We start from the raw sequence: 27,083 nt of genomic DNA on the forward strand, positions 1-27,083 counted from the left end.
ATAGTTTCGGCTTGAATTACATTTATAAATAAAGCTAACGCTATTTCTGCTTTGAATATTCCCCTTAAGTTTACACACAAGCTAAGATGACGCCGATTGTAGGGAATTTCAAAAAGTTATGGAAATAAAACTCGTAGTCGTATGTAGATACAGCAACAGACATTTTTGTTTCAAAATTAAGCAATTTAAATAAAAGCTTATTACAAGATATCTACATAAAATGCGACATTGTTTAGCCTGATGTACCTTCGTCTCTACCTAGTTTGAATACACTCCAAAAATGTTTAATAGGATAAGGTACCTATATCACGTGTCATTCGTCCTAGCACGTGTCCCATACCTTAGCAGTGTAACATTTACGTGTAAAACAGCTGGCATGGAAGGAAAGGTAAGATGTTTTTACTTTTGTTGAATGGTCAGAAAGTTTAAAAAGTCATAATGGTCAAATGATCTGCTAATAATAATAGTTTATTGACCCTTTTGAGAGGCTACATTTTGCAATAAAATATTTTCATCTGAATTTGAAATTTGAACGTAAAGGATAAGTACTTATCTATAATTAGATACTAATTTCTTCTTATCTCTAATGCATTTATAGGAAGAAACTTCTTACCGTTACAAAATGTTGAATGCACTGCAGCAGGATGCCGTACATCGTAAACTTTGCAGTTTAATCAAAAAAGTATACGTTTTACCTAACGTATGACGTCTTTCGTGGCAAAGGTCAGACTGTACGAAGAGTATATTGTGGATTGTGGACGACAGTACGGACAATTAAGTAGCGGGCTCACCCGTTAAGTGCCGCCCTTAATTAATTTAATTTCAGTGAGTAACGTCGATATTGTTTGTAAGCATACAGGGTGTTCATGTGTGATATGTTATAGACAAACTCGCAAAACAATACAACAGTCCTAACACAAAGATGAGCAAATTCTAAGAAAAGGAAATATGGAAGGATTTGGGGAAGTGTGTTTGTGATTTTATGTTTCTATTTTGGTAAATTTTGCTCGTATCGATGGACACATCAATCTTCGTCTCCGTAAAGCGTGTCGATCAAAGCAACAGCCTTGTCTGCCTCGTGGGCTGTAATAAAATGTATTACGTTTCAGATTTTATGAGCGGTCGAAGGCGTCTGCAAGGGTCGATCGAATGACTCTTAATATGCCCTCGGAAAACACGGATCATTTTTACTATCGCCAAAAAGGGTTTGGTACTTTCATAAGCAGATCAAAAGAAGTTGTTTTAATATTCGTTGAATTTAAATAGGTATTACCTACGAAAATTAACGACCATGGAGAAAAAATACTGGCTACGAAAACTACGAGACTACGAGAAATTATTACAAAAAGTTTAACGTAGCATATAATATGAGTGGCTGTAGTTTTCTGTTAATGTTTACTTTGTTAGAGTATACGTCCATGATTGGTTTATGTCTTCGCGAAAGCCGCCCAAGCAAGCCGTAAGGTACTAGTAGCTTTTTTCATCAAACTTACTGAAACTGTGTGATGTTTTTTAGAAAAATCACTACGCACGACACCCCGTATGTTTTTTTGAATTCAGTATGAAAGGATTTGGACCCATCCTATTCGGCGCGGTACGTGACATATCGTCGCGTTATTAGATTTGCGACTGATCCATGTGTATTTTATATTCACTACCTATGTAGAGGGGGGGTTAGGGTTAAGGGTTAACTGTAAAATAGGCGCTATCGAAATGAAATAGCTTTTATTTACTTTGGGACCGCTCTTTAAAGCCAATTTACCGAAAATAAAAGAACAGGATAAAAAACACAGTCTCCTACAACTTTTCTGATTATGATGTAATTTGTTGCTGTCAGATTGCTTTTAAAATAAATAACGTAAGTTTGAAGTAACTTAATTAGTTAAACACTGTTTAATAAACAGTGACAAATGGGTTTAACTAGACAAGAAAAGAGTGGTTACTTTTATAGTCTTTTATTAAAGAGTACAGCTGCCTTTTCATTACCAAGATGGTTATTTTTAGACTGTTACTAGCAACGGGTCCTCTCATTCAAATGTTGCATCTAGGCGCCAATGACAATGTGCGCCGGTCGCACAATTGGGACACCGGGCTCAGATTACTGGCATTACTGCCATACATTATTGACCTCTACAACGCAGTACAAACTATACAATGTATCTTCTTAGCACTGGCCCACATTATTGCCCCAAAGGGTTAAAGTTATGGGATAAGAACACGTTCTTTATACAATTATACGCACAGAATGGAATTTTTGCGAACACTCTACTAGAAATATGCGACCCTAGAGATCTCATAACACTGACTTATGTAGGTCCACATTACTTTTCCTATTCTTTCAAGTGGATAGGAATTCTTGCTTGCTCTGAGTTCTGTTTGAGATATTGTATGGCTTTAAGATAGACATAAGTTTATAAAGTTACTAGGAAGTATAAAAGAGCTTTTTAAAAGCTTACTTGCAAAATAAATGAACTTGAATTTCCATTTGCTTAATTCGTCACCGATTTTTCTGCTTAGTTTGATTACACCTGACACGTAATAAGTATACTCTCTAAATTCTATTGAAATAATGTTAACTCACTAAAAATGTCAGACACACGAGCAATTACTACAAGTAGAATAATTTATTTAACATTTAATTTGGTAAAATGTAGAGTCACCAAGTGTTTCTTTTGGAAAAAAAAACCTATTTTAATACCGACCAACTGCAACGGTATCTTGTCAACCAATCCACTTGACTTGTCACATCTAATTTTGAAACGTGAAATTGTTACCAATGAGCGTCAAAATAGGCGCACGCGCCGTTTGACCCGCGGCCGCCATTAAAAATTGCCCGTTTACTTTAAGAATTGGTGCGCTGTGATCGCGATCGCTATACCCCACTAAACACACATTAGATCGGCCTAGATATTGGCTGAAAAAGGGACGCTCAACCTTTTATGAGTATGGGCTGCGTGACATTTTTTCTAATTAGGTTCATGTGGATAGAGATGGTTGGAATAAAGTTATAAACTTGATATAACCTACGCTAGATAGTTATAAGTACTTGTATTTCGTATCCCACCTGAAAAAATATTTTTGTAGTGAAAAAGTTGTTTGAACAGAAAAAAAACAGAATTGGATTTGGAAGTACTTAGGTAGGTTAGTCACGTAGCGCTAAGAAAATATGGCTGATGAGACCGACTGAGTTCTCACATGAAGACACTAAGTAAGTAGCAAATGCTGCGCATCAAAGATCGTAGAGGCTGTGTTTTATAGAGTCGTTGCTTGGACGAGTAGGGTAGAATACTGAGTACTAGATCCGATTTATTTTTAAAGAACTCTACTGAAATAAACTGAAAAGCGCTTACAGTAGTATATATTTACCGCTTCATATCTTTACAGAATGAATTGCAGAGATCTTGGCATTCGTACTAATTTCTTCGTAGATTGCCAGAAAATTAATACGTTACGAAAAAAAACCATGTGTGAATTCGTCTTTATTACTTTTGAATAAAAGGAATTTTATATAAAATGTGGCGAATCAACTTTGTGTCAAATCGGCAATAATAAGTACATCTCAACTCTTACCATCAGCCATGCTTCCTCTGATGATGTCCTTGTAATAATAAAGATTATTGTTACTTACCGGACTGGGATGTTATCTAGGAGCTCCTAGATCCCAGTTGGGCGCCCCTGGCGGGCGGCGTAGCGCCCGGGCGCCGCGAGCGCATATTTATTGGTTCCGGCGCGGGAGGCTGCGCATTGTCGCGGCGTGGGCGGGCCGCGCAACCCCTATCCGACGCATAGACCGCAGGTGAGTTCAATTATTTTGTGGCGAATCATTTTCTATAAAAATAATGTGAAATATAAATACAAATTAGGAAGAGCTTATTGTGATTTAAAATTATGTGATTTGATAAAAAAAAATCAAAGTGTCAAAGTCTTATAAAATTACAATCGTTCTCACGTAATTTGCTTAAATAAGCTATTGTAAAAACATAAATGGACGTTTTTAATATTAATTAGGACAATAATCATTATAATTACTTAGAATGCTTAACACTTTCCTGGACAGTGAACTGCTATAGCCGTCATAACAATTAAACTTCTATTGTGTCTGGGTTACTGTCCGGGAAAGTGAAGCTTGTAGTCAGTGTTGTGCCTATAGGAAAGAAGGCTAGACGAAAAACTGCACGAAGAAGAACATTATACCTGTCTACTCGTATAGGATTACTTATGTACCTAATATTTTTGTGACTAACTCTAAAGCATAAAACAAAATAAACAAGTATACAGTGCACGAGAGATGTTAGCAGAAAAACAAACAACCCATTCAGATAATTACATATCTGCGATTGATTGCCCCAGAGATTTTTCCAAGTTAGTAAGCTACTAAGTATTATTTGTGATTCCATCCGCCCATTTCCGCTTTCCGCACCGATTCGAAAGCTTACGGAAGCTTTTTCAATCGAATAGCATCGGTTTCTCAGTGTAACGATAGTGGAATGTCCTGCCAAATGGGGTGCGAAAAGCTCAATGTGAGCGCTTATCTACGAATGCACACCGTATGTTTTCATCACTTTCACACGACAATATATTTGAAAACATGCGAATAAAAAAAATCTGCGGTCGACTTTTACCTATGTGGTAAAGGTTTTATAAAATAGACTTACCGTGAAAAATTATTTAGGTTGAGTCTGTTTTAGGTTTTAGAATTGTAAATGCTTGTTTGATAGAGTTTAAAAAATGTAAAGCTAAAATCTGTTGGGCTACAATTTAGTTAGCGATCCCCCGAATTATTACTCAAACAAAAAATCTTCAGTAATAACTTTTTACATTAAAAATTACTTCCAACAATCCTTCTTATTTTGCACTTTTTAATCCTCCCAGCTCAAAAAACAATTGCGATAATTAATTTTAAAGACAAATTGAAAACGTTTTGCTTATCGTTTTCAATTCCCCAATTAACTAGAGTACAATAACCTAAAGTGTATTGCTGTAGGTATTCGTTGTTGCTCTGTTTTAAGTCGGGCACAATCAGAATGAAATTCGTCAAACAATTGCCCGACAACCGTTGTCGCCAAGCTCCATAATAATTATCAATATATAGTGGCATTCCAGCGGCTCATAACAACCCAATTTCGAACGGACATTATTGCCTAAATCTTAACCACAGCATACGCAAGAACAAACAGCTCATTTCTAAAGCAAAGTACGGTGTTTTCTTATGAATGGAAAACAGTTTCCATCTGAAAAAAATTCGAAGCTCTATTAATTAATTGCTGTGTGTGATAAATACACTCGACATCAAATAAATCGCACCTCCCGCGACAAGCATTTTCAAACGTATGCATCCCCACTTCCCACCAATATTGGCACCATTTAAAAGCCTAGTTCTAACCTTCATTTCATTAAATGAAAGGTTTTTACCCCAAAAATGTGTCTAGGGAAGGATCCAGAGTAACTTCTTCAAAAAATAGGTAGTTACGCTAAAGCCAATTTTTATGGCTATAAAACTGTTAAGTTGGGATTAATCGCTATCAATCTGTTAAAGAGGACACGTGAGATCATTATTTGGTTTTATAACCATAAAAATTGGTCTAATTGATCCCATAGGTGGGCCCAAAGTGAGGTATTTTTTCAAGTCACATTTATGGTATATGTTAATCATTTATAAAGAAATTAAATGTGTTTTTCTTTAAGGATATTTATTGGGCTTTCAAATAACACCAATATTGTTGGGGCACCATGATTGTGTCAGAAGAAAATCGTTAAAGTTCGCGTCGCGGAAGGTGCGATTTATTTGATGTTGAGTATATTATTCTGAACTTAGGGATGACTTTGAAATCGTTTTCAGCGTTATTGTTCAGGGAACTTGGTACAAAGATCGAACTTAATGCTATAGCCTTATAGGTATGCTCCCAGTCAACCTTAAAGGATTGAAGATAATGTGCTAGATATCAAGATATCTTCTCAGCACTGGCCCATTTATTGTCCCGAAGCAGTGGTAGGGTTAATATCGGGACGTGTAAAAGTGCTTTTTAAAAGCCCATTTGCAAAAATAAATGATTTTTATGAGTTTTTTTTACAAAAAGGAAAAATAAGTACTTACCTACGAGAATTATTCAAATTCAAATTCATTTTTAACAGTAATACACGTCCATTAGATGTTTGTAAATAATCAATTTCGTTACAATGTACCTTGCCATGACTGGATTATTTATTTAATTCGTGGATTATCTTTTACTGTAGTTGTTTGTTGTTGTAACAACTATGGTCTGACATGCTACTATTTTGATCTCAATGCGTTCATAACTGTAGTAGGTACGTTTTTGTGAAAATTATGTCCCAAGCTGGAATAGACATAAAAAAATCCGTCAATGAGCCAAAGAGCTGTTATGAGCTTACTGTTTCCTTTGCTCTACGTCCCATCGAAAGTGGGCACCGGCCTCATAGACGCAATTGTCCAATAAGCAAATTGGTTCATTCAACGTTGCATCGGTTGCTAAAATTAATTATTATAGCACCAATTGATTCTGTCAACTATACGCAGACAGATGTCGGAGCACATCGAAAATGGGAGGTTAGTAGAGCGAAGTTCTAGGGCTTTCACGAACTTCAGCGACTTGTTAGAGCGACGTATTCCACTTTGAGCACCCACCCAAATAGCACCCGCACGAATAGCACCTGGCCTATTCCACTCTGACCACCTATCGAAATTATAGGCAGGTGCTTTTCGTGGAATTTTTATATCGATAGGTGCTCTAAGGGGAATAGGCCAGGTGCTATTTGGGCGGGTGCTCAAAGAGGATTACGTCGTTAGATCAAATCAATCGTACAGAAAGCAGTTGAACACAAATGGTTTGTGTTAGGTAATGATTTTTCTTTTTCGTATAAACTTGAAGAAAAGTGTAGTAAGGATGCGACAACAGTATACCGTGCCTGGGATAAAAGTTACGTTCGTGATATTGAGCTCGCACAAGTCACTATTAATGAAAGAAAAAGAGGAGTAACGACAGGATTAATTAGAACAGTCAACTAGATTTAGTTAATTGCTTTAGGAACCTACAGTTTTTGCTCCTTTTGACTGACGTAATATTATTATTTACTAGCGGCTTGATTGAATTTTTCAAAATCCCGTCTCAGTGAGCACCTATGTTCTAAAAGGATACCCCATGAAAAATTTGAGACTCCTAGCACTTTCTTTCACTTCTGAGATTTCGTGATGAGTGAGTGAGTCAGTCAGTCAGTGAACTTTTGCTTTTATAAATATAGATTTCTTCCTGACTATAATTTTCTGAAAAATCTACATTAAAATATTTTTATTCATTATAAGAAAGTCATTAATATGTGATATCCAACATTAAAAGAGTTTTAAAAGGTTCAGTAATAAAGCTAAGAAAACAAACTTGTGAAAATGTAGAGCCATCCTTGCAAGTGCAGTCGCGTGCGCGAGGCATGTCATTTTGTGAAATAGTCATTTCATTACGCATCGGTGCACGCGCCACACCACATGTCATCCTTAATTGTCGATCTGGATGTGGTTTGGAATTGAAATTAAGGTAAAACAAAACAAAACAAAAAGCGATCACACAGCTATGTTAAATTCACCGTTTAAAACATAGTAATGATTTAAAGTTAATAAAAATTTAGTGTTAATTATTGTGTTTAGAATATTTCCAATTGCTTCAATTTAAATTTTAATATTACCTTAACTTACTTGAGTTTAGCACCGTTCAGAACAGTTCAGTGTTTTTTGTAGGCAACAATAGCCCAACTAAGGTGTCATCGAACACTACGTTATCGAAAGCTGGACTGTTGCGGTGAATCAACTTTTTGCACCCTAATTTAGTTAGGCTGAATTGCACCACCTAACGATCTAACTTTAATCGTAACTTTATAGTTATCGTTATCGATAACCGGCGATTTTGTATGGAGTCTGACAGATTTTTGACGTTTGTTAAAGTCAAAGTACCTAAGATGTTGCAACCCCCAGTCTTAGTATGTGGCGGTTTTGATTTTTTTTCACCTTTGTCCATTATCAGTCAGCATGTGGTGGAGTTGGCTGGTGCTGGCGGCGCTGGCGCTGCCGGCGGCGTGCAAGGAGCTGGCGCACGACGCCGTGGAGCCGCAGGCGCAGGAGCCCGACCTCGAGAGCTACGACGAGTACTCGCCTCTCGACGAAGACGATAACGGTACGTGCGACTTTGCTAGTACACTTGGGCATGCTGGCTTACCTTTAGCATCTCTATAGCTGGCACAAGGAGTTCTTGATGCCGTGGAGTCGCAGGCGCAGGAGGCCGACCTCGAGAGCTACGACGAGTACTCGCCTCTCGACGAAGACGACAACGGTACCTTCACTCTTTAGTACCTTCTCAGTACCAGCCTATTATGTTGTTATTGTGTAATTAAACTGGACTATTCCCACCTCTCGTTATCATAGCTCCACTCCTGTCCAGCGAAGATCTACTATAATCTACATTATGTATGGTGATTTTAGTGGTTCTAATGGTTGTAGAGAAAGCATTTTACTGATCCTTTTCTTCATCATATTTTGCTTTGAGGATGTTTTAATGACATGATTTAATATTTTACAGCTATCCTCGCTGAACGAGACTTCAGAATGTCGACAAGTAAGTTGAATATCACCAATCATTAACTCCATATCCATATCAACGATAGTAGGTAGTTACTGAGATAATAATTTCCTTTTTGTTTTTCAGACCTTCCCCCAATCCGCCCTTCTACACGAAGTAAGTAGATTTTTATAGTAATTTGGAATCTGTATTTCAAATCATTCCGAAAAAAGCATTTTGAGCATACATAGGCAAAGCGTCCCACTTTTCCAGAGATCTTCTGGCTACATTTTCCATCGCTGAGAGAAACATAATTGAACTTTTGATAGAGCTACCAGAGCAATTTATAAAATATACTGTTACATCAGTTTTAGTTGCAAAAAATAAGTGGAAAATCAACTTGTAAAATTCATATTACCAGCTCCACCACCAGCGCAGCGTTGCATCGACATCGGGCGCGCCTGGGCCGAGGGCGAGCACTGGAAGCGAGACAACTGCACCCTCTGCCAGTGCTTCGGAGGCCGTATCAACTGCACTCAGCTTGCCGCTTGTCTCACCAGTAAGAATAAACAACTAATTCTACGGACAGCTAAAGCTACGGAGTAAAAGAAATAGCGTCGCATCCTCCTAAATCATAGAGCTGTCGCAAATTAGTTAAAGATAATTGTTATGGTTATGTTTGCGTATCTTTTCTTCAATATTTATATTATTGATATTAGCCTACCAATTTATACAAATAGACCAATAGTAGCTTTATCGACTATTGTTGACTAGCTACTAGAAACAACTTGATTTCTTCATAAAAAATGTCCTTTTATCAGATCCAGTACCCTCAAGCAGACCAGAAAGGCCTTTAGTACCAGTAAGAGGCGTGGCCGGACTCCCTGGTGAAGAGGGCCCGTCAGGACCTCCAGGAGCACCAGGTGTCAACGGAGTCCCTGGGTCTCCAGGCATGCCGGGGCCTATCGGACCAATGCCTGATGTGAGTTGCAAGATTTCACTCGTATATTTAAAAAAATAAACAATCCAGGCCAGGACCCAGTGAATTATCAAGCAGAATGTATCTCAATTAGAAATGAGATCGTTAAATGTGTAAATGAATAACTTAAAAAATTAGCACTATAATGTAGGACTCCTAGGCAATGAATAATGGTGAGTCAAACTTTAAAGCTTAATTTTCTATCTCTAATCTGTCTTTTACCAGGTGAACGCGTACCTAGCGCAACTGGCGGCGGCATCAGGAGGCGATAAAGGGCCTGCCTTCGACCCATATGCGTACATGCAAGCTTCTGTTGGACAACCCGGCATTAGAGGAATACCAGGTAAAACTATTATAACTATAGTAACTGAATTAACTTTGGTAAAGAACAATAAAATAATATATTTTGTACAAAATCCCAGGACCACAAGGCCCGCCCGGCCCGCAAGGCTTTCAAGGTCCGAGAGGAGAACCCGGTGAACCGGGTTTACCTGGATTGCAAGGTACACCCGGAGAAAGGGGACCTCAAGGACCACCTGGAAAAGATGTAACTACTTTTTTTATACTTTCTCAAGGATTCAAGCAATGAAGCAATTTTTTTTTCTTCAAGTGATTAAATACGAGTATTTATCGCATGACTGGTGTAATCGCAAATATAACATTTTTGTTGCTCAGGGATCACCCGGAGAGGATGGAGAACCCGGGCCAGCCGGAACAGCAGGACAGACGGGGCCCCGTGGTGCCCCTGGAGTTCCCGGTATTCAGGGTCTTAAGGGTCACCGTGGGTTTGACGGCAAGGATGGCGCTAAAGGTGAACAGGGACTGCCTGGAGAAAAGGGACCTACTGGGCTACCGGGTCAAATGGGACCGGCTGGACCACTTGTGAGTGTTAACACCTTTTGGTTTTTCATCTATAGATAGTTAGTCAATTAGTCAAAATGGTCACAAGATTGTAAAATCCTTAAAAAATACTGTCTCTAAAATTGCGAGTATTTATTGAATAATAATAATCTGTAATTTATTTAAACAGGGTCCTGTAGGACCAAGGGGTGAACGTGGCCGAGAAGGTCCTCCCGGGCCACCAGGAATGCGTGGAGCTGACGGTGCTATTGGAGCACCTGGACCAATGGTAATGTTAATTCTTTACTAATGTAATAATATTATTTTCGTACTGGATAGAAATTATGTAATTTATGGTATTGCTTGTAAAATTCAGGGTAACATCGGAAAACCTGGTGCTCCTGGCTTCCCTGGAACTCCGGGAATGAAAGGCGAACAAGGAGCTTTCGGACCCAAAGGAAGTCAGGGCTTACAGGGCCTACGTGGTGAATCTGGCCGGCCAGGACAATCGGGTGAAGCTGGACCCCCTGGGATTGCTGGACGTGATGGAATACCTGGCGAAAAGGGTGTACAAGGACAACCTGGAGCCACTGGCCCTCAAGGGTTCCCTGGACCACGTGGTACACCTGGAGTAGCTGGAGACCCAGGAATCCCTGGATCAAAAGGCATGCCGGTAAGTAACAACAATAATCAAATCTAAGTTCACGAAATCTAACATTTTGATCAAATCAATCAATCTAATTATATTTATTTAAAATTTCAGGGACAACCAGGGGAAAGAGGTATCAAAGGAGATTCGGGTCCTCGAGGTGAATCAGGTTCTCCTGGTCCTAGGGGATTACCCGGCATTATCGGTCCTGAAGGCAAAAGAGGCAAACGAGGCTTGAGAGGCCCTGCTGGCAATGTAGGCCCTCCAGGAGAGAGAGGTTTGAATGGATTAAGAGGTTTGCCTGGTCCTGATGGTCAAATGGGTCCAAAAGGTCAGCCAGGGGAACGGGGAGGAGTTGGTCTACCTGGAACAAAAGGTAGCTCTGGTGATCCTGGTAGACCTGGACCACAGGGAATACAAGGTGCCAGAGGACCTGTTGGCAGACCCGGCATTACAGGCAAGACGGGTCCGCAAGGAGAGAGGGGAATTCCTGGAGCTGATGGTCGTCCAGGTGAACAAGGATCCCAAGGATTACAGGGACCGCCTGGACTTATGGGCAGCCCTGGAGAAAGAGGCTTGCAGGTATTTTCGAAATTATAAATAAAAAAAAATCGTATGACATTGTTTTTGAATAATTTTAATATTAATAATGATTTTGTAGGGGGAACCAGGTAAAGATGGCGAACCCGGTCAGGCAGGACCACAAGGACCTAAAGGCGATGCTGGACGAGATGGAAATCCTGGGATACAGGGACCGCAAGGAGCTTCTGGTCCTTCTGGCGAGAGAGGTCCACCTGGGCCAGCTGGACAGACTGGTTTTCCGGTATTCCTTATGATTTCTTTATCTACATATAAAAGCCATTCTTAGAATTTACTTTTGAATTTTAAGACCTACTTACTTACCTCCTATTTTTGTAGGGTATGCCTGGATCAGCTGGATTACCAGGGTCACCGGGTAAAGAAGGTGAAATGGGTGTAGCAGGACCAGCAGGGCCTCCAGGACCTTCGGGTCCACGGGGAGAAAGAGGGTTCCCAGGAGAGCGTGGATTGCCGGGACAAGCTGGAGCGACGGGAGAAAAGGGAGAGTCAGGAGCCCAAGGCCCTGATGGACCACCGGTACGCTTTATATTTATCTTGCATCTTTCATCTTTTCTCAAACTATCTTTCATCTATAACCGCCTCTGTAGTCTAGTGGCAAGACCACCTGCTTCAGACGCAGAGGTCCCGGGTTCGATTCCCAGTGGGGGCAGATTTTTCTGTTCGGTTTGGTTGGTGGTAGGGCTTGTTCTTAGTCCGCCTGGCTAGCTACCACCATCTTACCTAAGTCTGTCGCCAAAACAACAATGTTAACAGCATTGTTGTGTTCCGGCAGTTAGAGGTAAGATAGCCAGTTCCACCGTGGTTGAGGATTCCGGGTGAAGCTCGCTTCCACCTTCGGCCTGATCGTCACTTACCATCAGGTGAGATACAGGCCAAGAGCTTCCTCGTTGTGGAAAAAAAATCTATCTTAACATCCAACTATCTCTTTCCATTATTTTTTGGTTATGGTGCTTTATATGGATTATACTTAATCTGACTTTTTAGGGCCCAGAAGGTCCGAGAGGCAGTAAGGGACACCCAGGTCCAGTAGGCGCGATGGGAATGCCGGGATTGCGAGGTATGACTGGCTCACCGGGAGAGAAGGGCGAACGAGGATCGGCTGGACCACCGGGCAATGATGGGCCACCAGGTAAATTCTTACTTATTAAAGTAAACTTTATGTAAACTAAAATATTTATGAACATAGCCAAACAATCTTAAATTATTCACTTGATCAATGTGTACGGCTTCTATTAACGCTTCGTTTTTATGTGCAGGTCGTCAAGGTGAACAAGGACCGCAAGGACCTACTGGCCCAGCCGGTCCTCCGGGTGAACCAGCAGAGCGGGGTGAACCTGGTATGGCTGGCGTCCCCGGTGAATCTGGCGCCCCTGGCTCTCCTGGTGAAAGGGGCCAGCCGGGAATGCAAGGCGCTCCTGGACTCTCGGGACCTCCGGGTCTCACTGGCATGCCAGGGCTAAAGGGTGACCGCGGATACTCTGGAGCGAAAGGACAACAAGGGTCACCGGGTAGCCCAGGTAAGTCGCAATGATAAAAGCTAAATGCATTTAAAAAAGAAAGTTAGAATGGCCACACAGTAAACACTTTCACTCTTTGCAATGAAAATTAAAATTATGTTGAGACGATGCATCAGTGATGGGTAAATGAATAGCTTAATAACGTAAAGAATATTGTTTTTTTTTTAATAAATTGCAATATACGTATTGAAATCTAATAAAACTTTTTCAATCAGGTGTACCTGGAGAACCTGGGCTTCGTGGGCTCCCAGGGCAAGCCGGCGCGAAGGGAGCTCGTGGTGAACAGGGTCATAAAGGAGAGGCAGGACACGCGGGTCTGCCCGGCAGGCCTGGAGATCTAGGACCTCCAGTAAGATTTTATACTAGAACTGATTTGAATGAAACTTACGCAATATGCATGCATATCTAATGAGACGACATGCAACAGCTACTCAGAGTCGTAATATGAAAAGTGATAACATATAAAAGCGTCTTTTTTCTGATACAGGGTCCTCAAGGCAGCACTGGCCCTGCGGGAACACCAGGCATACCCGGCGCTAAGGGAGCAACTGGAGATTCTGGAAGACCAGGCCCTTCGGGACCTCAAGGATTAACAGGACCTGCAGGTCCTGAGGGGCCTAAAGGCGAAAGAGGTAGCGAAGGCGAATCGGGACCCCAAGGATTAACTGGACCTCCGGGTCCTGCAGGAGAGAGAGGACCGGCTGGGCTTCCAGGAATGTTAGGACCTCCAGGATCACCAGGGCTTCGTGGGTCACAGGTAAACTAAGTAAAATTTAAAATTGTATTAATCATACACATACTTTGGTTACCTGATGATTCAAGTGATAATCGCTTACTCACACCGATTCGTACATTTTATGCTAAGTATATTACAATTTTAGGGCGAAAGTGGAATACCTGGGAAACCCGGTGCAGATGGAGCTCCAGGACCCGTTGGGCCACCAGGCTTACAAGGCCCACCCGGACAAATGGGAGAACCAGGACCTGAAGGACGACCAGGCAAACAAGGACAACCTGGAATATCGGGACGACCAGGAGATAAGGGACCGATTGGACAGCCAGGTCCTTCTGGACCCCAGGGACCACCTGGTCTACAGGTAATTAACATTAATTTTGTAGACTAAGCACACTGAATAATATTTCTATTTCAAAAATTGTTTTCGTGAGTTTGATCTACTATTCTTCTTGTGAAGAACGAAGACTTTGAGTGAAATATTTCGCATACATTTTTAATCATTATTATTACTTTACACAGGGTCCACCAGGCCCAACTGGACAGACAGGGCCTGCCGGCGAACGTGGGCCGCGTGGTGAATCTGGTCCTCCTGGTGTTGATGGGCCCCAAGGTCCAGCGGGCAAACAAGGAGCACCTGGTTTAGACGGCACAAAGGGCGAACGCGGTGAAGCGGGATTAAATGGTGCTAAAGGACATGCGGGCTTGCCAGGTCTACCTGGTATGGTTGGAGCTCCCGGGAGACAAGGTGAACGAGGGTTGCCTGGGCCGGGTGGACCGCCCGGAAAAGATGGCGAACCAGGACATAGAGGTAAATGATTATAACGCAATCTTTGTTCATAGAAGAGTCACTTGGGCAAAGTACACATTTCAGGTGCATTGAATCTTTGTTGCATTTTTATAGGACCCGCTGGTCGTGATGGCAATCCTGGACTTCAAGGACCACCCGGCCCTGCCGGCGGTCGCGGGGCCCCGGGAGACGCAGGGCGGCACGGACCACCTGGACCGGCTGGTCCTCCCGGCCCCCCTGGCCCTCCTGGAGAAGGCTTGGCTTACGACGCTGCTGCTATTGCCGCTATGCTTCAACAAGGCTCAGTTAAAGGACCAGACCCATTAGGGGACGACCCTAACTCGATGCCACCTCGATTCTTCAGTGAAGACATGTCAGCTGCTGAGAGAAAAGAAATCGTGATGAAGGCGTATGAACGACTAAAGGTGTCCCTCAATAAGTTCCTGAAACCTGATGGATCAAAGGAAGCACCAGCTAAAACATGCGCGGACATCAAGTATCACCATCCAGGATTCGAAAGTGGTATGTAAGAAAAAATCTCCCATAGCTTCATCTTTCTTTGCTCTCCGCAAATTATACGTGGCAGAGATAGATACCTCAAGAGATTTTGGTTTTATCGTATTTCAGGGCAATACTGGATTGACCCGAATGGTGGCGACCTGAACGATGCTATCATGGTGCACTGCGATATGGACACTGGCAGCAGCTGCATTTATCCGAAACCCATGCAATCTAAGGACATCACTTACAAGGGCAAAGATAAAGAAGTCTGGCTAAGCGAGATGGAAGAAGGGTTCACGGTAAGTTCAAGCGAGTAGCTTCTTGAGTCAGCAAACCGTTGGCCACTTAGGTATCTTGGTGTTATAATAACCTATATCTCTTTATCAGATCACATACAAAGCGGACCACTCCCAACTGACATACCTGCAGCTGATGTCTGCCCACGCTACTCAGAATGTGACTTTCCACTGCCGCAACACCGTAGGATTCTACGACCCTGCCACTAGGAACCACCGCCACGGAATCAAGTTGTTGGCTTACAACGATGCCGAGATCTTGCCTAAGGCCAACAACAGGTTGAGGTACAAGGCGCTACTGGATGAATGCCAAGTAAGTCAGCTTTTATAAATAATTTATTGGGAAGGGGATTTTACGGGTTTAGTTTTCTTATTCTGTACACGAATCGTAAATGTTGGTTTACTGCCTCTTTCCATTTTAATCGCCCATCCTTAAAAACTGCTATATACGAGTAAAAGCAAAAAAATATTGCTGACATTTATTTAATAACATAGCCAAAATTGCTGAAATTGACTATGTTTAGCATTTCATCCCCAGTCTTTAGTTCTACCACAATAATAATAAGTATTTAAACTACTATTTACTTACTTAATTTTGATGTTTTACCAGTTCAAGAAAAACACCTGGGCGAAGACAGTAGTGCAGTTCGACACGGACAAGTCAGGACGGCTGCCACTCCTGGATGTGGGAGTTAGGGACCTGGGAAGAGCAAACCAGGAGTTCCGCGTAGAGCTAGGCCTTGCTTGCTTCAGCTAGAACCAAAGAAGATAACCCACGACAGGATTATCACGTCGACACATAAATCTCACTAAAAAACTCAACAGAGAGTCGAGGTAGTAAATGACACAAATAGATCTACCTCGAGTTTACCTCACATTGTGTGTGATAGAATAATCTTAACATGCGGGTGTTCCAATGAACGGAGATGGTGATAATTGCGATATTAATTTCCTAATCGTGTAACTTAGCATCTATCGCTATTCGCAGTTGTTTAATTTCAGTGTGATGTTGTTCATGTATTACTGAGATAGACCCATGAGTGAATCACTGCGACTAGTTTTTTCAGCTGTTTCAAAAAACATTTTTATTATGTTTGTTAAAAGTGGTCGTGATAAATGTTGAGTTACTCAATTAGTAACTTAATTAATTAGTAACTCAATTAGTAACTTGAGACCTTATAGTCGTACATAGGGGCGAAAATAAAACGAAACGAATTCTATCAAGATCTGCGTTTAAATTCTTTACAGGTGCCATATTTGTGAAATACCGTTACCAAAAGGTGCTAATTACTTAAGAGTTATTATTAAGTTTTCCATATCAACGTATTTTTTTGCTTTAATCAATACCAATGAATGACGTATTATTATTTCGTTAGTTTAACTCTACCAAAGATTTTTTTATAATACGTATTAGTCTACATTCGGATAATGAATGTACGAAATGATTTAATACGACTTTAACCTTTACTTCATAAAACTTATTTGCCATAAAAATGCATTTATATTTTAACTAAATAAAAAAACTATTTTTAAGATTTTATATTGTTTAATTAACATTTAAATAAGTACTATATTTGTTACAAATGTGTATGCATATCAATATTATCTTAAAAATTACGTAGTAGCTATAGGTCTCGTTGATTTAAGGACTTATAATTAAAAAAAACTTAAGTAATAATTCCTACGTAATGTGATAAAGTTTAATTAAGGAAAATAATATTGTTACTTAAACTTACTTTTTAACACATCGTAAAGCATTAATTTTAATCAATTTACTTAATTTACTCTTAGCTGTAAGAAGTCGTCGCAACATTTTAGTGTTAATTAGTACATAAGTTACAAGGGTCCATTAAGGCTGTGTTGGCACTGTACATAAGTAATGTAAAATAGCTTTCCTTATTTATATTGTAATTTACCTGCGTAATGTGTAAGATTAAGTACCTAAATTATAATGATAAATATACAGTAATATTGATTTAAGAAATTATTATAATAAAATTGATAGTATTGTAATAGCATTTTTTATTTTTATTTAAAAACACTATTAAGTTCAAAACAGTAAAATTTTTAGGCTCTATGAATAAGTAAGTACGTAATTAAATATTACCTAAATGATTTCACATAAAATCACATAAATTACAACGACAATAACTTGAAACACAAATAAGATCATAATAACTCACCAAACTACAATTTAACTACGAATTTCATGTCAAAAGTATCACAATTTAACTATTTGTCGACGTTTTTTGTGTTTAATTCAACGTCGATTTTGATTCGGCTTTATCCGATTAATCGACATGGTGATATTTAATGTAGCTACTCCAAGTAATAAAATACAATGTCGCTTCCAAATACGCCCAATAAATAGCCAAGACCTTTCAACTTTGGCAACAATCACACTTTTTAACCAAAACGAAAATTAAATAAGAGCGCAATCCAGTTTTACTTATAGACTAGCATTCAGCAACGAATTCAAAACGAAATCAACAAGTAACTTAGGATATTCTTTAGAAGAGAAACTTCCCAAATTCAAAGTATAGGCTTTGCCTAACAACCCGGTCGAGTTAACTGCGCACCGGGCAGCCGTGACGTCACATCAACGCTCTGGTACGGACGTGGCGGAGAGCGGGGTGAATGAGAGGGCTAGTCGCTTTCCAGCGAGGTGCGCAGTTAGCTCTATCGGGTTCGGGTTATACCTAGTACCTACTTAATTCATTTTCATGCGTTTTAAGCTGACGGAAGGTTTCAAAGGTATACAAATACAAATGAAGAGATTACGTGGAGTTAGGACAAGGGTTCTTCATCATGCAGGAGACGAAGGGTGGCACGTCGCAGGCGCAGGTCGTGCACGCGTCGGCGGTGACCTCGTCTCCCACGCTCAGGGTCCGGTTGCCGAACACGCACTCCGAGTTTACTCCGCGCACGTTGAGACCGCGGACCACGCGGGTGGTGGCCGATGCTAAAAGAAAAAAAAGAGAAGATATTAGGTCGTCGTTGTTTCAACCAAATGACGTCCACAGCAGAACAAAGGCCTTCGCCAAGATTTACCACAACGACCCGTTCTATCCTGCCTGCAGAAAATATTGCAAAAATGCCCGCAAAATTGACAAGGGATACTGAAAAAGACATTTCATTCCGGCCCTGTAGCATTTCAGCTAAATGTAAAATATTTTATTTCTGAAATCAATAAGTTCAGTTTCAATAATATGTGTGCAAGCAGTGACGTCACCGATTTCTTTAATAAATCTATGAGGAATCAGGACGTCTTGACAGCTCATAATGAAGGACCTTTGTCAATTGTCATTATCCAATTACGGGTATCTTACTCGTAGGTATATCAATGTCTACGAAGACACGTCGGCTTCTTTTGAGAGTCAATCGGTCGGTATTTACAAGAATCCCTGACAGAAACGTAATATTTGTCGAGTAGAAAGTTTGCTGATATACCTACTAGTTAAACGAAGTTTAAAGAGACCAAAACTCAAACTTACGGCAGGTGAAACCAATGGGGCACCTTCTCCTGTCTCCAACGAATACTGGAGCACAATTATCCAAGAGCTTCTCCTGGTAGTGGATCTCGATCCCGCAGTTGATATCCCGGCAGTAGGCAGCATTGTCGGTGGTGCCGTTCCACTCGCCTGTGCAGATGCAGGTCTTGTGACTGTTCTTGGGCTCGAAGGACTCTCCCTCCATGTACGTCTTGCCATCCACTTCGCAAGTCTTCAGACTGGCTATTGCGTCTTTACCTAGAATATGATAGATAGGGTTTAGTTAGCTTGGATTTGTTTTTTTATTCTGATACCTAAGGATGACTTCGTGTGGTGTGTATCCTGCTCGTACTATCTATTATTTTATTTTTGAAATTGATTAAATTTCAATACGTAGCAAACAGTTACAGACAAATACAAATTCTTTTTCAGTTTTCAGGGCACTTATCAACACATGGTCCTGTCCATGAATCAAATCTTAAGTGTAGATTCATAATACGACATTTCAGGAAATTTCTTTTACTAAAGGCTTCTGAGTCACCCAGTATTAAGGTCGTGATTAATATGATCGTGTAGACAGCGTAGCGTTTCACATAATTCATTTTCATTCTTATGTTCGCAACTTGGAACAATCAATTTAACTAGCCCACATAATTTACTTACATGTCTCTACATCTATTGGGAACACTTCTGTGTGTCAGGCAGGTTTTAATTAATTAATTGTAAGCCCCTGTGGGCGTATAGTACAGGATAATAAATGATGTTAAGATTTTGTTATATCACTTATCTATCTAGGACTACCGATGTCTACAAAATGATGTCAAACCACCTACGAGTTATTCGATTAGAAAAACAATGATTAATAGCTTGATATATATTTTTATGATGACATTAACGAGCACAATGAGACAATAGATCATTGGAGTATCCTGCAATAAAACGGTTACTGCCGCATCTGGCGTAAAAGGAATCAAACAGCGATTATTAGTCTAGGTATCTTCTAAGACAATATAATGAAATGACGAAAAGCTGTTAAAGGTTTCAAACTTTCGCGATTCTAAAATACCTACAACCTAAATTCTACACAGCTGAAACGTCAAGCTGTAAAGGTTAGACCAGACCAACGCGTGCAGCCGGCGTGCACGATGACGATGGCGATGGCGACCAGACAGCGTGTATGAATTTGTAGCGATGAGTTCACATCAACGCGTCCTGTCATTGGTCGCGGCGATCTATGCAGCGTCTGCACGGCACGCAGCGATCAGCGATCATCGCGACATTTGTCACTGTGACGTTTCTGTTTTTTAAAATCGATGTAATAAATAGTAAGGAGGATCTGTTAAAAAGTTTTTACACAATTAAAAATGAATAATTAATCATAACATACCACTAGTCTAACCTACTTGAATAATAAAAAAGGTTTTAGAATAAAGTATCAATATCAGAATTTATTTTTATGTAATAAACAAATTATTCTAGTTTTTTCGAGAACCTGCTTCTTCAACTTCATAAATAAAAATGGGGATATTATCTGCAGAACAAAATAATTGAGAATGTACATGTCTGCAGCTTTCTCAAAGGCCCTAGAGCAATTCTAAGTATCTACCTATGCCATAAATAAAAACCTAATTAGAGTCATCAAACGTCTCAGTCATTAATTTAGTGCCACTAGAAATACCTAGTTGACCAAAACTGATGTCTTTTTGTATTTTTGAGTTATTATTAAAAACAAAAAAGATATTTGGACTATTATGTACTCTGTGGTTTGGGTGCATAATGTAATTCCTTTGCCTTAAAAAAAGTAAATGTCAAGATGACTGTTGCACCAAAAATGAAAATGAAAATTGATTTTGATAGATGTTTTGCAATGATGTTTTGTTGAGTTCTGTGTAATTTTGTGCGATTTAACGATAAGATAAAACAACAATTTTAAAAGGTAATGGGGGCAAATTTTTTCCCTCAAGGAAAAAGATGAATTGGTTAAAATCTTACTTGCCCACAAGGATACTGTACGAGCACGTCAGCATCGACCGCGACTAGCCGACTGGCCCATGAACCCTGAACGAACGTGCACCGTCGGCACTCTACACCGACGGCACATTGGACTGGACACATTGAATTGTGTACATTATGTAAATCTTGTATATAGCAATAGCATAACAGTAATAAACCAGATATCAACCCTCCGCGTTGTGTTTCATTTCCCCCACTGAGGCCAAGAAAGCCTTAGTTCAGTCCTCCTTCCTATCAAACCTTTCTTTAAATCTAATTAAAAGGTATTGTTAGGGCTCAAGGGACTACAAACGAAGCCAGAAATATAGCTTGGTTATGAGTAACCAATACCTACCTACTACCTCACCTACTACCTATACCGCATGTAATCCTGTCTCATTCTATAATATATGGCCGCCTGAATAAACTTGAGTGAAAAAGTGTTTCCACTGTCTCAATTGCATCAAAAGCTTCAAACAAATCATATAATTCAGTTTCCATTTTGCCGAATAGGCGTGATTGACAATAAGCGAAAGTGACAATATGCGTGACAGTTGTGGTGACAGTGACAACCTGCACGCGCAGTGATCGCCATCGCGGTCGCGGCAGTGTGAAACAACTTCTGCACGCGCAGTGGTCGCCATCGCCATCGCCATCGCTGCACGCGTTGGTTTGTCCGAACCTTTAGTTCTCATTTACTACGTAAGTAATAAAATGTTGCGTTTGAGACCCTTTACTCTCAGTTTTAAAGGTTGCTGTAAACCTAAGTCCTAGTAAAATAAGACCTCTACGGTTACAACTTCTTTACATGTCCTGGATTACATTATATTCGAAGTCTCCTTCCCAATATATGTATTAATTTGCATATTACAGATGCCTCCTTTGTAGCAATGTAAACTCTATAACATTTACCTGCTCACAACCCACTGAACATTATCTGGTGCAACCAAATAACACCTTATAGTTATAGTCAGTACCAGTGCACTAAACTTTCTCTAGACGAACACCTCAGTCTTACCACAAACATTGCCGGTGCTGCAGCAAGACTCCAGCTCGTATGTGCTGATGCACTGCTGCAGGTCTCTATTGAACGCCTCAACGCAGTGCAGCCCTGCGCACTCAAAGCGAGAATCGCGGCCACGGTGCACCAGCAAGGCTTGAGATCATGGGACACACCTCGGTCAGTCTTACCACAAACATTGCCGGTGCTGCAGCAAGACTCCAGCTCGTATGTCCTGACGCACTGCTGCAGGTCCCCGTTGAAGACTTCCACGCAGTCCAGCGCCGCGCACTCGAAGCGAGGCTCCCCGGCCACTGTGCAGCGGCAGGCCTGGGAGCAGGGGTTATTGATCAGCGCCTGGGGGATGGTCGACCGGTCGCCGTAGGGAACGCCCCTGGAATCAGACGGTAAAATTAAGTGAAACGTGACGCAACAGAGGGAGAGCTATAAGAACTTATAGTAGTTTGAAGTGCACAAATTACTACCCGATAACCTCATTCCAGCAAGGCTGAATTATACTTGTATTAGGAGAGGGTGCCATAATAGTTCAACGGTCAATGAGGATCCAATTTGTGAGCCTTCCTACTCAGCCTTGTATTGTAAGCAGATTTTGTATCATAACGGTTTTGTAGTGAAATTACGATGTTACTTCAGGAATAAACCACGTGATAGTTTAGTTTTTTGAGTAGCTTGAATGATAGCGTCATACATTTTATATGCGGGCCGGGTGACACTGAAAAAAAGAAAAAAGAATCTCATTTCCATGAGTTTAATGCTACTGTTTATTTATTTTTGGAAAACATACAGTTACAATATAATTTAACTCAGTTGCAAAAGGTGTCCGAATTACAATATTGTCAGGTAGATAGAATATAAAGACACTACCTACCTATTAGACATACGTTAAAAATCGTAGAAAAACATCTTCAATAACAAAAACTTCCTTTTCCCAAAGTCGTCTGTCTGTATGCTGACCCTGACCTCGTGTTCCGAGAAATGTCCGAGTTTTTGCACCGGAACGCAAACAGTTCACAAAAAGAGGCGACCTCCAGCCATGACCAAATGCCACGACCTTCAGGTACTTGAGATGACACATATTACCTTATTATTTGGCAACAAAATACCTAGAAATCGCTAACCGTCAGTCTGGTGGAGTTGCGTAAATAAACTTCCATTTTATAAACAGACATAACAGTTTGTGGTTTGCACATAATGCCAATAATGCTTAGTAACTTTGAAAAAAATAAAAAAATGCATTTTATTCAGAGAGACCTCCAGTCGTACATATTTTTATAAATGTAGAGAAATCAACCGTGCTAAGCCGGGCGGGGTCACAAGTTAGACGACAAGTCTGGATTTTGTAATTAATGAGTTATTGGCTGAGTAGAAAGTTTTCATAAATCTAAACAAAGTTACATAAATCTTTGTAGAGACGAAAGCGCGAGAACCAATATTGAATCTAACTTTCCAAAGTTGTTTGGAGAGAACTTAATTAATCCTTCACACTTTAATGAACAAACTTTGTTACTGTATTAACACCTACACCTACCTACATGACCAAATTAAGCTTGGGTTACTTAAGACTTGATTAAAGGTGTAGCAAGGATGTACGTACACCAACCTATAACTAACATAATAAGCTAAATCTTCTTCATAATAATTTATTGTAAGCTTCATTATAAAGCTTCTTAGACTTTTAAGCAAAAAGGTTAAGGCATGCACCTTTTTTTTTATGTGGCAGGATGCAAACGAGCAGACGGATCACCTGATGGTAAGTGATTACCGTCGCCCATAGACACCCGCAGACCCAGGGGCGTTACAGGTGCGTTGCCTAGCAAAGAGGAACCAGACCTTTAATATTAATCAATGTATTAGAGTCGGACCAATTGTTCTACTCCCCAGAAGGTCCTATAAGTTTTGATTTGATCAATGGTAGATTTACCAGTAGGCTTTCCAGTTTGGCACTAGAAATTATAGTCGTGACTCGTCATTTTAAGTTACTTTACCTGTAATAGCACATGGAGGGGTCAGGATGTAGGTCAGGGCACTGGAAGGCGTCAGGGCACGCGGTGGAGTTGTCAGGCCGCGGCAGCGGGGTGCAGCCCAACTCCATGTAGAAGCCCGCCATGTCACACTCGCCTGCCATGTCACTCCACGCACTGCCTAACACTGGAACAATAAATGATTAAATATTTTATTTTTATGTGTGTGAGAGCATTCACACTAAGTTTACAGCACATTTTGAGTCAAAAAAAAATTTTTTTTCACGACTTTCTTTACAAGAATCATCATTATTAGTAACCTACAGTGGGCCAATGCTCTACATAGATAGGCCTTTTATGCGCCGTTTTGTCCTGTATTTCGCTTGTCGCATCCAATTTTCTGAAGTTGGCTGAATAAATAGTTTTCAGCCACTTAGCTCTGTAGTATAATAATGGCTCTAAGATATAGACCGTATGTATGCTTCATGCATAAAAAGACTACCCACGGTCATATGTAATTTAAAATAGTATACAGCCGTTAAATTCCATGAAGTATTTCTAAAACGTTTTTTTTTAACAATTTAAATTGCATGCGGGCTGACTTGCGTAAAATTACAAGATAACCTTAGTTTCACCCAAGATACATGAATGACGCCAACAACGAAGGTTTTTCGAGGACGGGTAAGTAATTGCTTTTATAGATACCACACCTACCTGTATATAGCAATTTTCGTATTAAAACACATATATATTTGTATTCATAAATCAAGAAAGTATATCTTGATCTACCTATTGATATGGTAGGTAGAACGATTTTCATATAAACTAGCTCTACCTATCGTTTCCTGTTTGCTAGAAGTGTTCAAGAACATTTCAAAGGTCTCATAATTTGCATGCGATATGGTACCATAGTATAATTGTCTTTGATTGACCTAGAACTCGATTATGAACTAGCGTAGATTATAACTAGCGTAGATAATCTACTACTACTAACTTATTGATACGAGTAGGTGATAAGAAACTTTTATCTAAAATGAGAAAATCTCATTTAGGGTGGATTCGACCAAACAAGAGTAAATTTAATCTCAGAATAAATCGTTAATTATTCGACATTTTGACATATTTCCCATACTGAAACTGTCAATTTTATACCAGGAGTTATTCTCGGATAAAAGTTTGGTCGAATCGGGCCTTAAAGTTCAAGCTAGAGTATATTGTAGCTTCGTCATACATATAACCTAGCTACCCTATCTATACCTACGATCTTACCTGCGATAGGTTAGCATGGTTAGTAGTTCAGTAGCTACCCTTAATTCTTGTAAAAATAAATTCTATAAATGCAACTCAATAAATATATTGAGTCAGAAGAATCAGTTGACTCTTATCTATCTGTAGATAGGTAGAGATATTCTTAAGATTAGTAGAGTAGTAGTTAGGTACTTGATCTTGATAAATAGTGTCTTGCACATGGTTGCAGATAAATCATATCACGAGTGTAGTAAGAGCTAAGAGGTCATATGCCAGAATTTTGCCTTAATTGTGGGAAACTATTTAGTTCTAGTTGAGAAAAGATTGCTGGTCTACCAGACCAGAAAAACAATTGCGCCTTTTGAGATACATTATTGGGAAGCAGGTAGGAGACCAAACTACAGTAGGATAGGATAGGATCTAAGACTTCTTAAATCTTGGAATAGAAGATTGATGGAATCGGGCATTTTTTTTCGGTGAATCAAAAGTAGTGGTGTATATTAACGTCTTGCTCACTACCTACTTCACCAACTCATATCTATAAATTAAGTACTGTAATCAAAACCACAGGCAGTGTTGAAATCAAACAATGCGTGTCAACACCATTGTGGTAAGTCTTGTGTTACAACTGCAGGTTTTATTTAAGTTTCAATATAAATACCATTCAGGTTAATATTCATTTAGATTTTATACACAAAGCTAATACAAAGAGCTTTTATTTTTACTAAAAAAGATCCTCTAATTTTTTCATTGATAAAATTACGCTCAAATTCTTTAAGTCTAACTTCTACTCAGTTTAATTTGGCAAGTAGCTACTTAAACTCAGTTAGCTAAGTTGTATGTTTAGACACTCAAAATGAGCACCGTAAAATAGAGCTTATCGATGTAGGTAGACCTACCTATTGTGTTGTCATACTTCGTCACGATCTACTTTTAGTCTAGTTGCATACCTATTTGTATTAATTTATTATCTTTTAAACCTTTTGCTGACAATTAATAGGCCTTTTTAGTGGGTAAGATAAGGAACAGGTAGATGGGGGAAAGTAACAGTCATGTAATCATGTAAAAGTTATAAATAAATAGGGCAATTTATAGGGCATACTCAGCAGTTGACCTGGTTGTTAATAAGTTTCCGCTTGTAAAACTCTTTGCTATAATAATGTAAAATAATAACAATAATATTTTTTTTAAATCACCTTTTATGTTTATATTACAGCCTTTTTGCGAACTTGTATCTTAAATGTGTAGTTATTTAAAGTTAACTATCTATTGTGCCTGTAAACCTTCATTAGTGCATCAATCCATGTAAAAAGTTTAAGCTGTGAAAAACTAAGTTTTCCTAAACTAAAATGCATTTCCGTTCAAAAAACTTACTTAGCGCCACAAAATAGACCACAGCCTTCATGGTTGAACGGGTTTTAACACTGTCCATCCGAATTCTAACTGACACTTCACCGCACTGTTTAACCGAGGGTTAAATTAAATGTTTTAAAACACAGGGTTTGTTTTATCAGCCGTGCGCTAGCTACCACTGTTCGCACCTGAATGGCCACGGTTAAAATCTTAAGGCGTACGCGCACCTTGCTTGCGTACTAATGATTATTTCTGTTGTTTGTTTTTGTTTATGTTATGACATCACGTTGAACTTTCGTAGAATGATCGAAAGCGAAGCGATAATTAGAAATATTGTAATATTAATTAATAAATGTAAATTATAATTGGAAAATAAAATAAAAAAGATGATGTAGAGCCGATTTTCGCGGTGATTCTATAATATTGTATTATCAGTATTAGATTATATGGTTTTAATGGCTATGTGATGACAATAGTCTAACATTTGTTATGGATTACAATGCGATAAAGTTATTTAGAGCGTTAAATCAAAACTGAGTAAGTAGGTAAAAATA

General features: G+C 39.7%; 2 protein-coding genes across 3 annotated transcripts; one reads left to right on the plus strand and one right to left on the minus strand.

Moving 5' to 3' along the window:
* Nucleotides 1-3,755: 3,755 nt before the first annotated feature.
* LOC135076791 (collagen alpha-1(I) chain-like) lies at nt 3,756-17,481 on the plus strand. 2 transcript variants are annotated; one of them, XM_063971225.1, is made up of 24 exons: nt 3,756-3,796; nt 8,028-8,177; nt 8,580-8,615; nt 8,706-8,735; nt 8,980-9,117; nt 9,380-9,540; nt 9,763-9,880; nt 9,960-10,084; nt 10,213-10,419; nt 10,568-10,666; nt 10,754-11,050; nt 11,141-11,608; nt 11,688-11,849; nt 11,945-12,142; nt 12,611-12,755; nt 12,883-13,143; nt 13,359-13,492; nt 13,631-13,900; nt 14,025-14,240; nt 14,399-14,687; nt 14,781-15,188; nt 15,294-15,466; nt 15,555-15,776; nt 16,074-17,481. In XM_063971225.1, exons 2-24 carry the CDS (start codon nt 8,033-8,035, stop codon nt 16,218-16,220), a joined length of 4,449 nt encoding a protein of 1,482 aa, XP_063827295.1. In that variant the 5' UTR covers nt 3,756-3,796; nt 8,028-8,032; the 3' UTR covers nt 16,221-17,481. The 2 variants fall into 2 exon arrangements, with proteins under 2 accessions (XP_063827295.1, XP_063827296.1); XM_063971226.1 differs by lacking the exons at nt 3,756-3,796; nt 8,028-8,177 and adding an exon at nt 8,264-8,333.
* Nucleotides 16,988-26,875, minus strand: LOC135076792 (uncharacterized). The gene is made up of 5 exons (XM_063971227.1): nt 26,551-26,875; nt 23,953-24,115; nt 22,138-22,340; nt 18,958-19,212; nt 16,988-18,425 (listed from the first exon to the last, which is right to left on the minus strand). Exons 1-5 carry the CDS (start codon nt 26,606-26,608, stop codon nt 18,241-18,243), a joined length of 864 nt encoding a protein of 287 aa, XP_063827297.1. The 5' UTR covers nt 26,609-26,875; the 3' UTR covers nt 16,988-18,240.
* Nucleotides 26,876-27,083: the final 208 nt, after the last annotated feature.

This window comes from Ostrinia nubilalis, chromosome 12 (genome assembly GCF_963855985.1).
Source record: "Ostrinia nubilalis chromosome 12, ilOstNubi1.1, whole genome shotgun sequence".
NCBI lineage: Eukaryota > Metazoa > Arthropoda > Insecta > Lepidoptera > Crambidae > Ostrinia > Ostrinia nubilalis.

Bases quoted from the DNA above. Each gene is read 5' to 3' on its own strand.
- LOC135076792 (XM_063971227.1), bottom strand. From the start codon at position 26,608: ATGGACAGTGTTAAAACCCGTTCAACCATGAAGGCTGTGGTCTATTTT. The intron at 22,341-23,952 runs GTAAAGTAACTT...GTCTGATTCCAG, and splicing joins CCCTCCATGTGCTATTACAG to GGGCGTTCCCTACGGCGACC. The intron at 19,213-22,137 runs GTAAGACTGACC...ATCATATTCTAG, and splicing joins CAGCACCGGCAATGTTTGTG to GTAAAGACGCAATAGCCAGT.
- LOC135076791 (XM_063971225.1), top strand. From the start codon at position 8,033: ATGTGGTGGAGTTGGCTGGTGCTGGCGGCGCTGGCGCTGCCGGCGGCG. The intron at 10,667-10,753 runs GTAATGTTAATT...TGTAAAATTCAG, and splicing joins TTGGAGCACCTGGACCAATG to GGTAACATCGGAAAACCTGG. The intron at 15,189-15,293 runs GTATGTAAGAAA...ATCGTATTTCAG, and splicing joins CCATCCAGGATTCGAAAGTG to GGCAATACTGGATTGACCCG.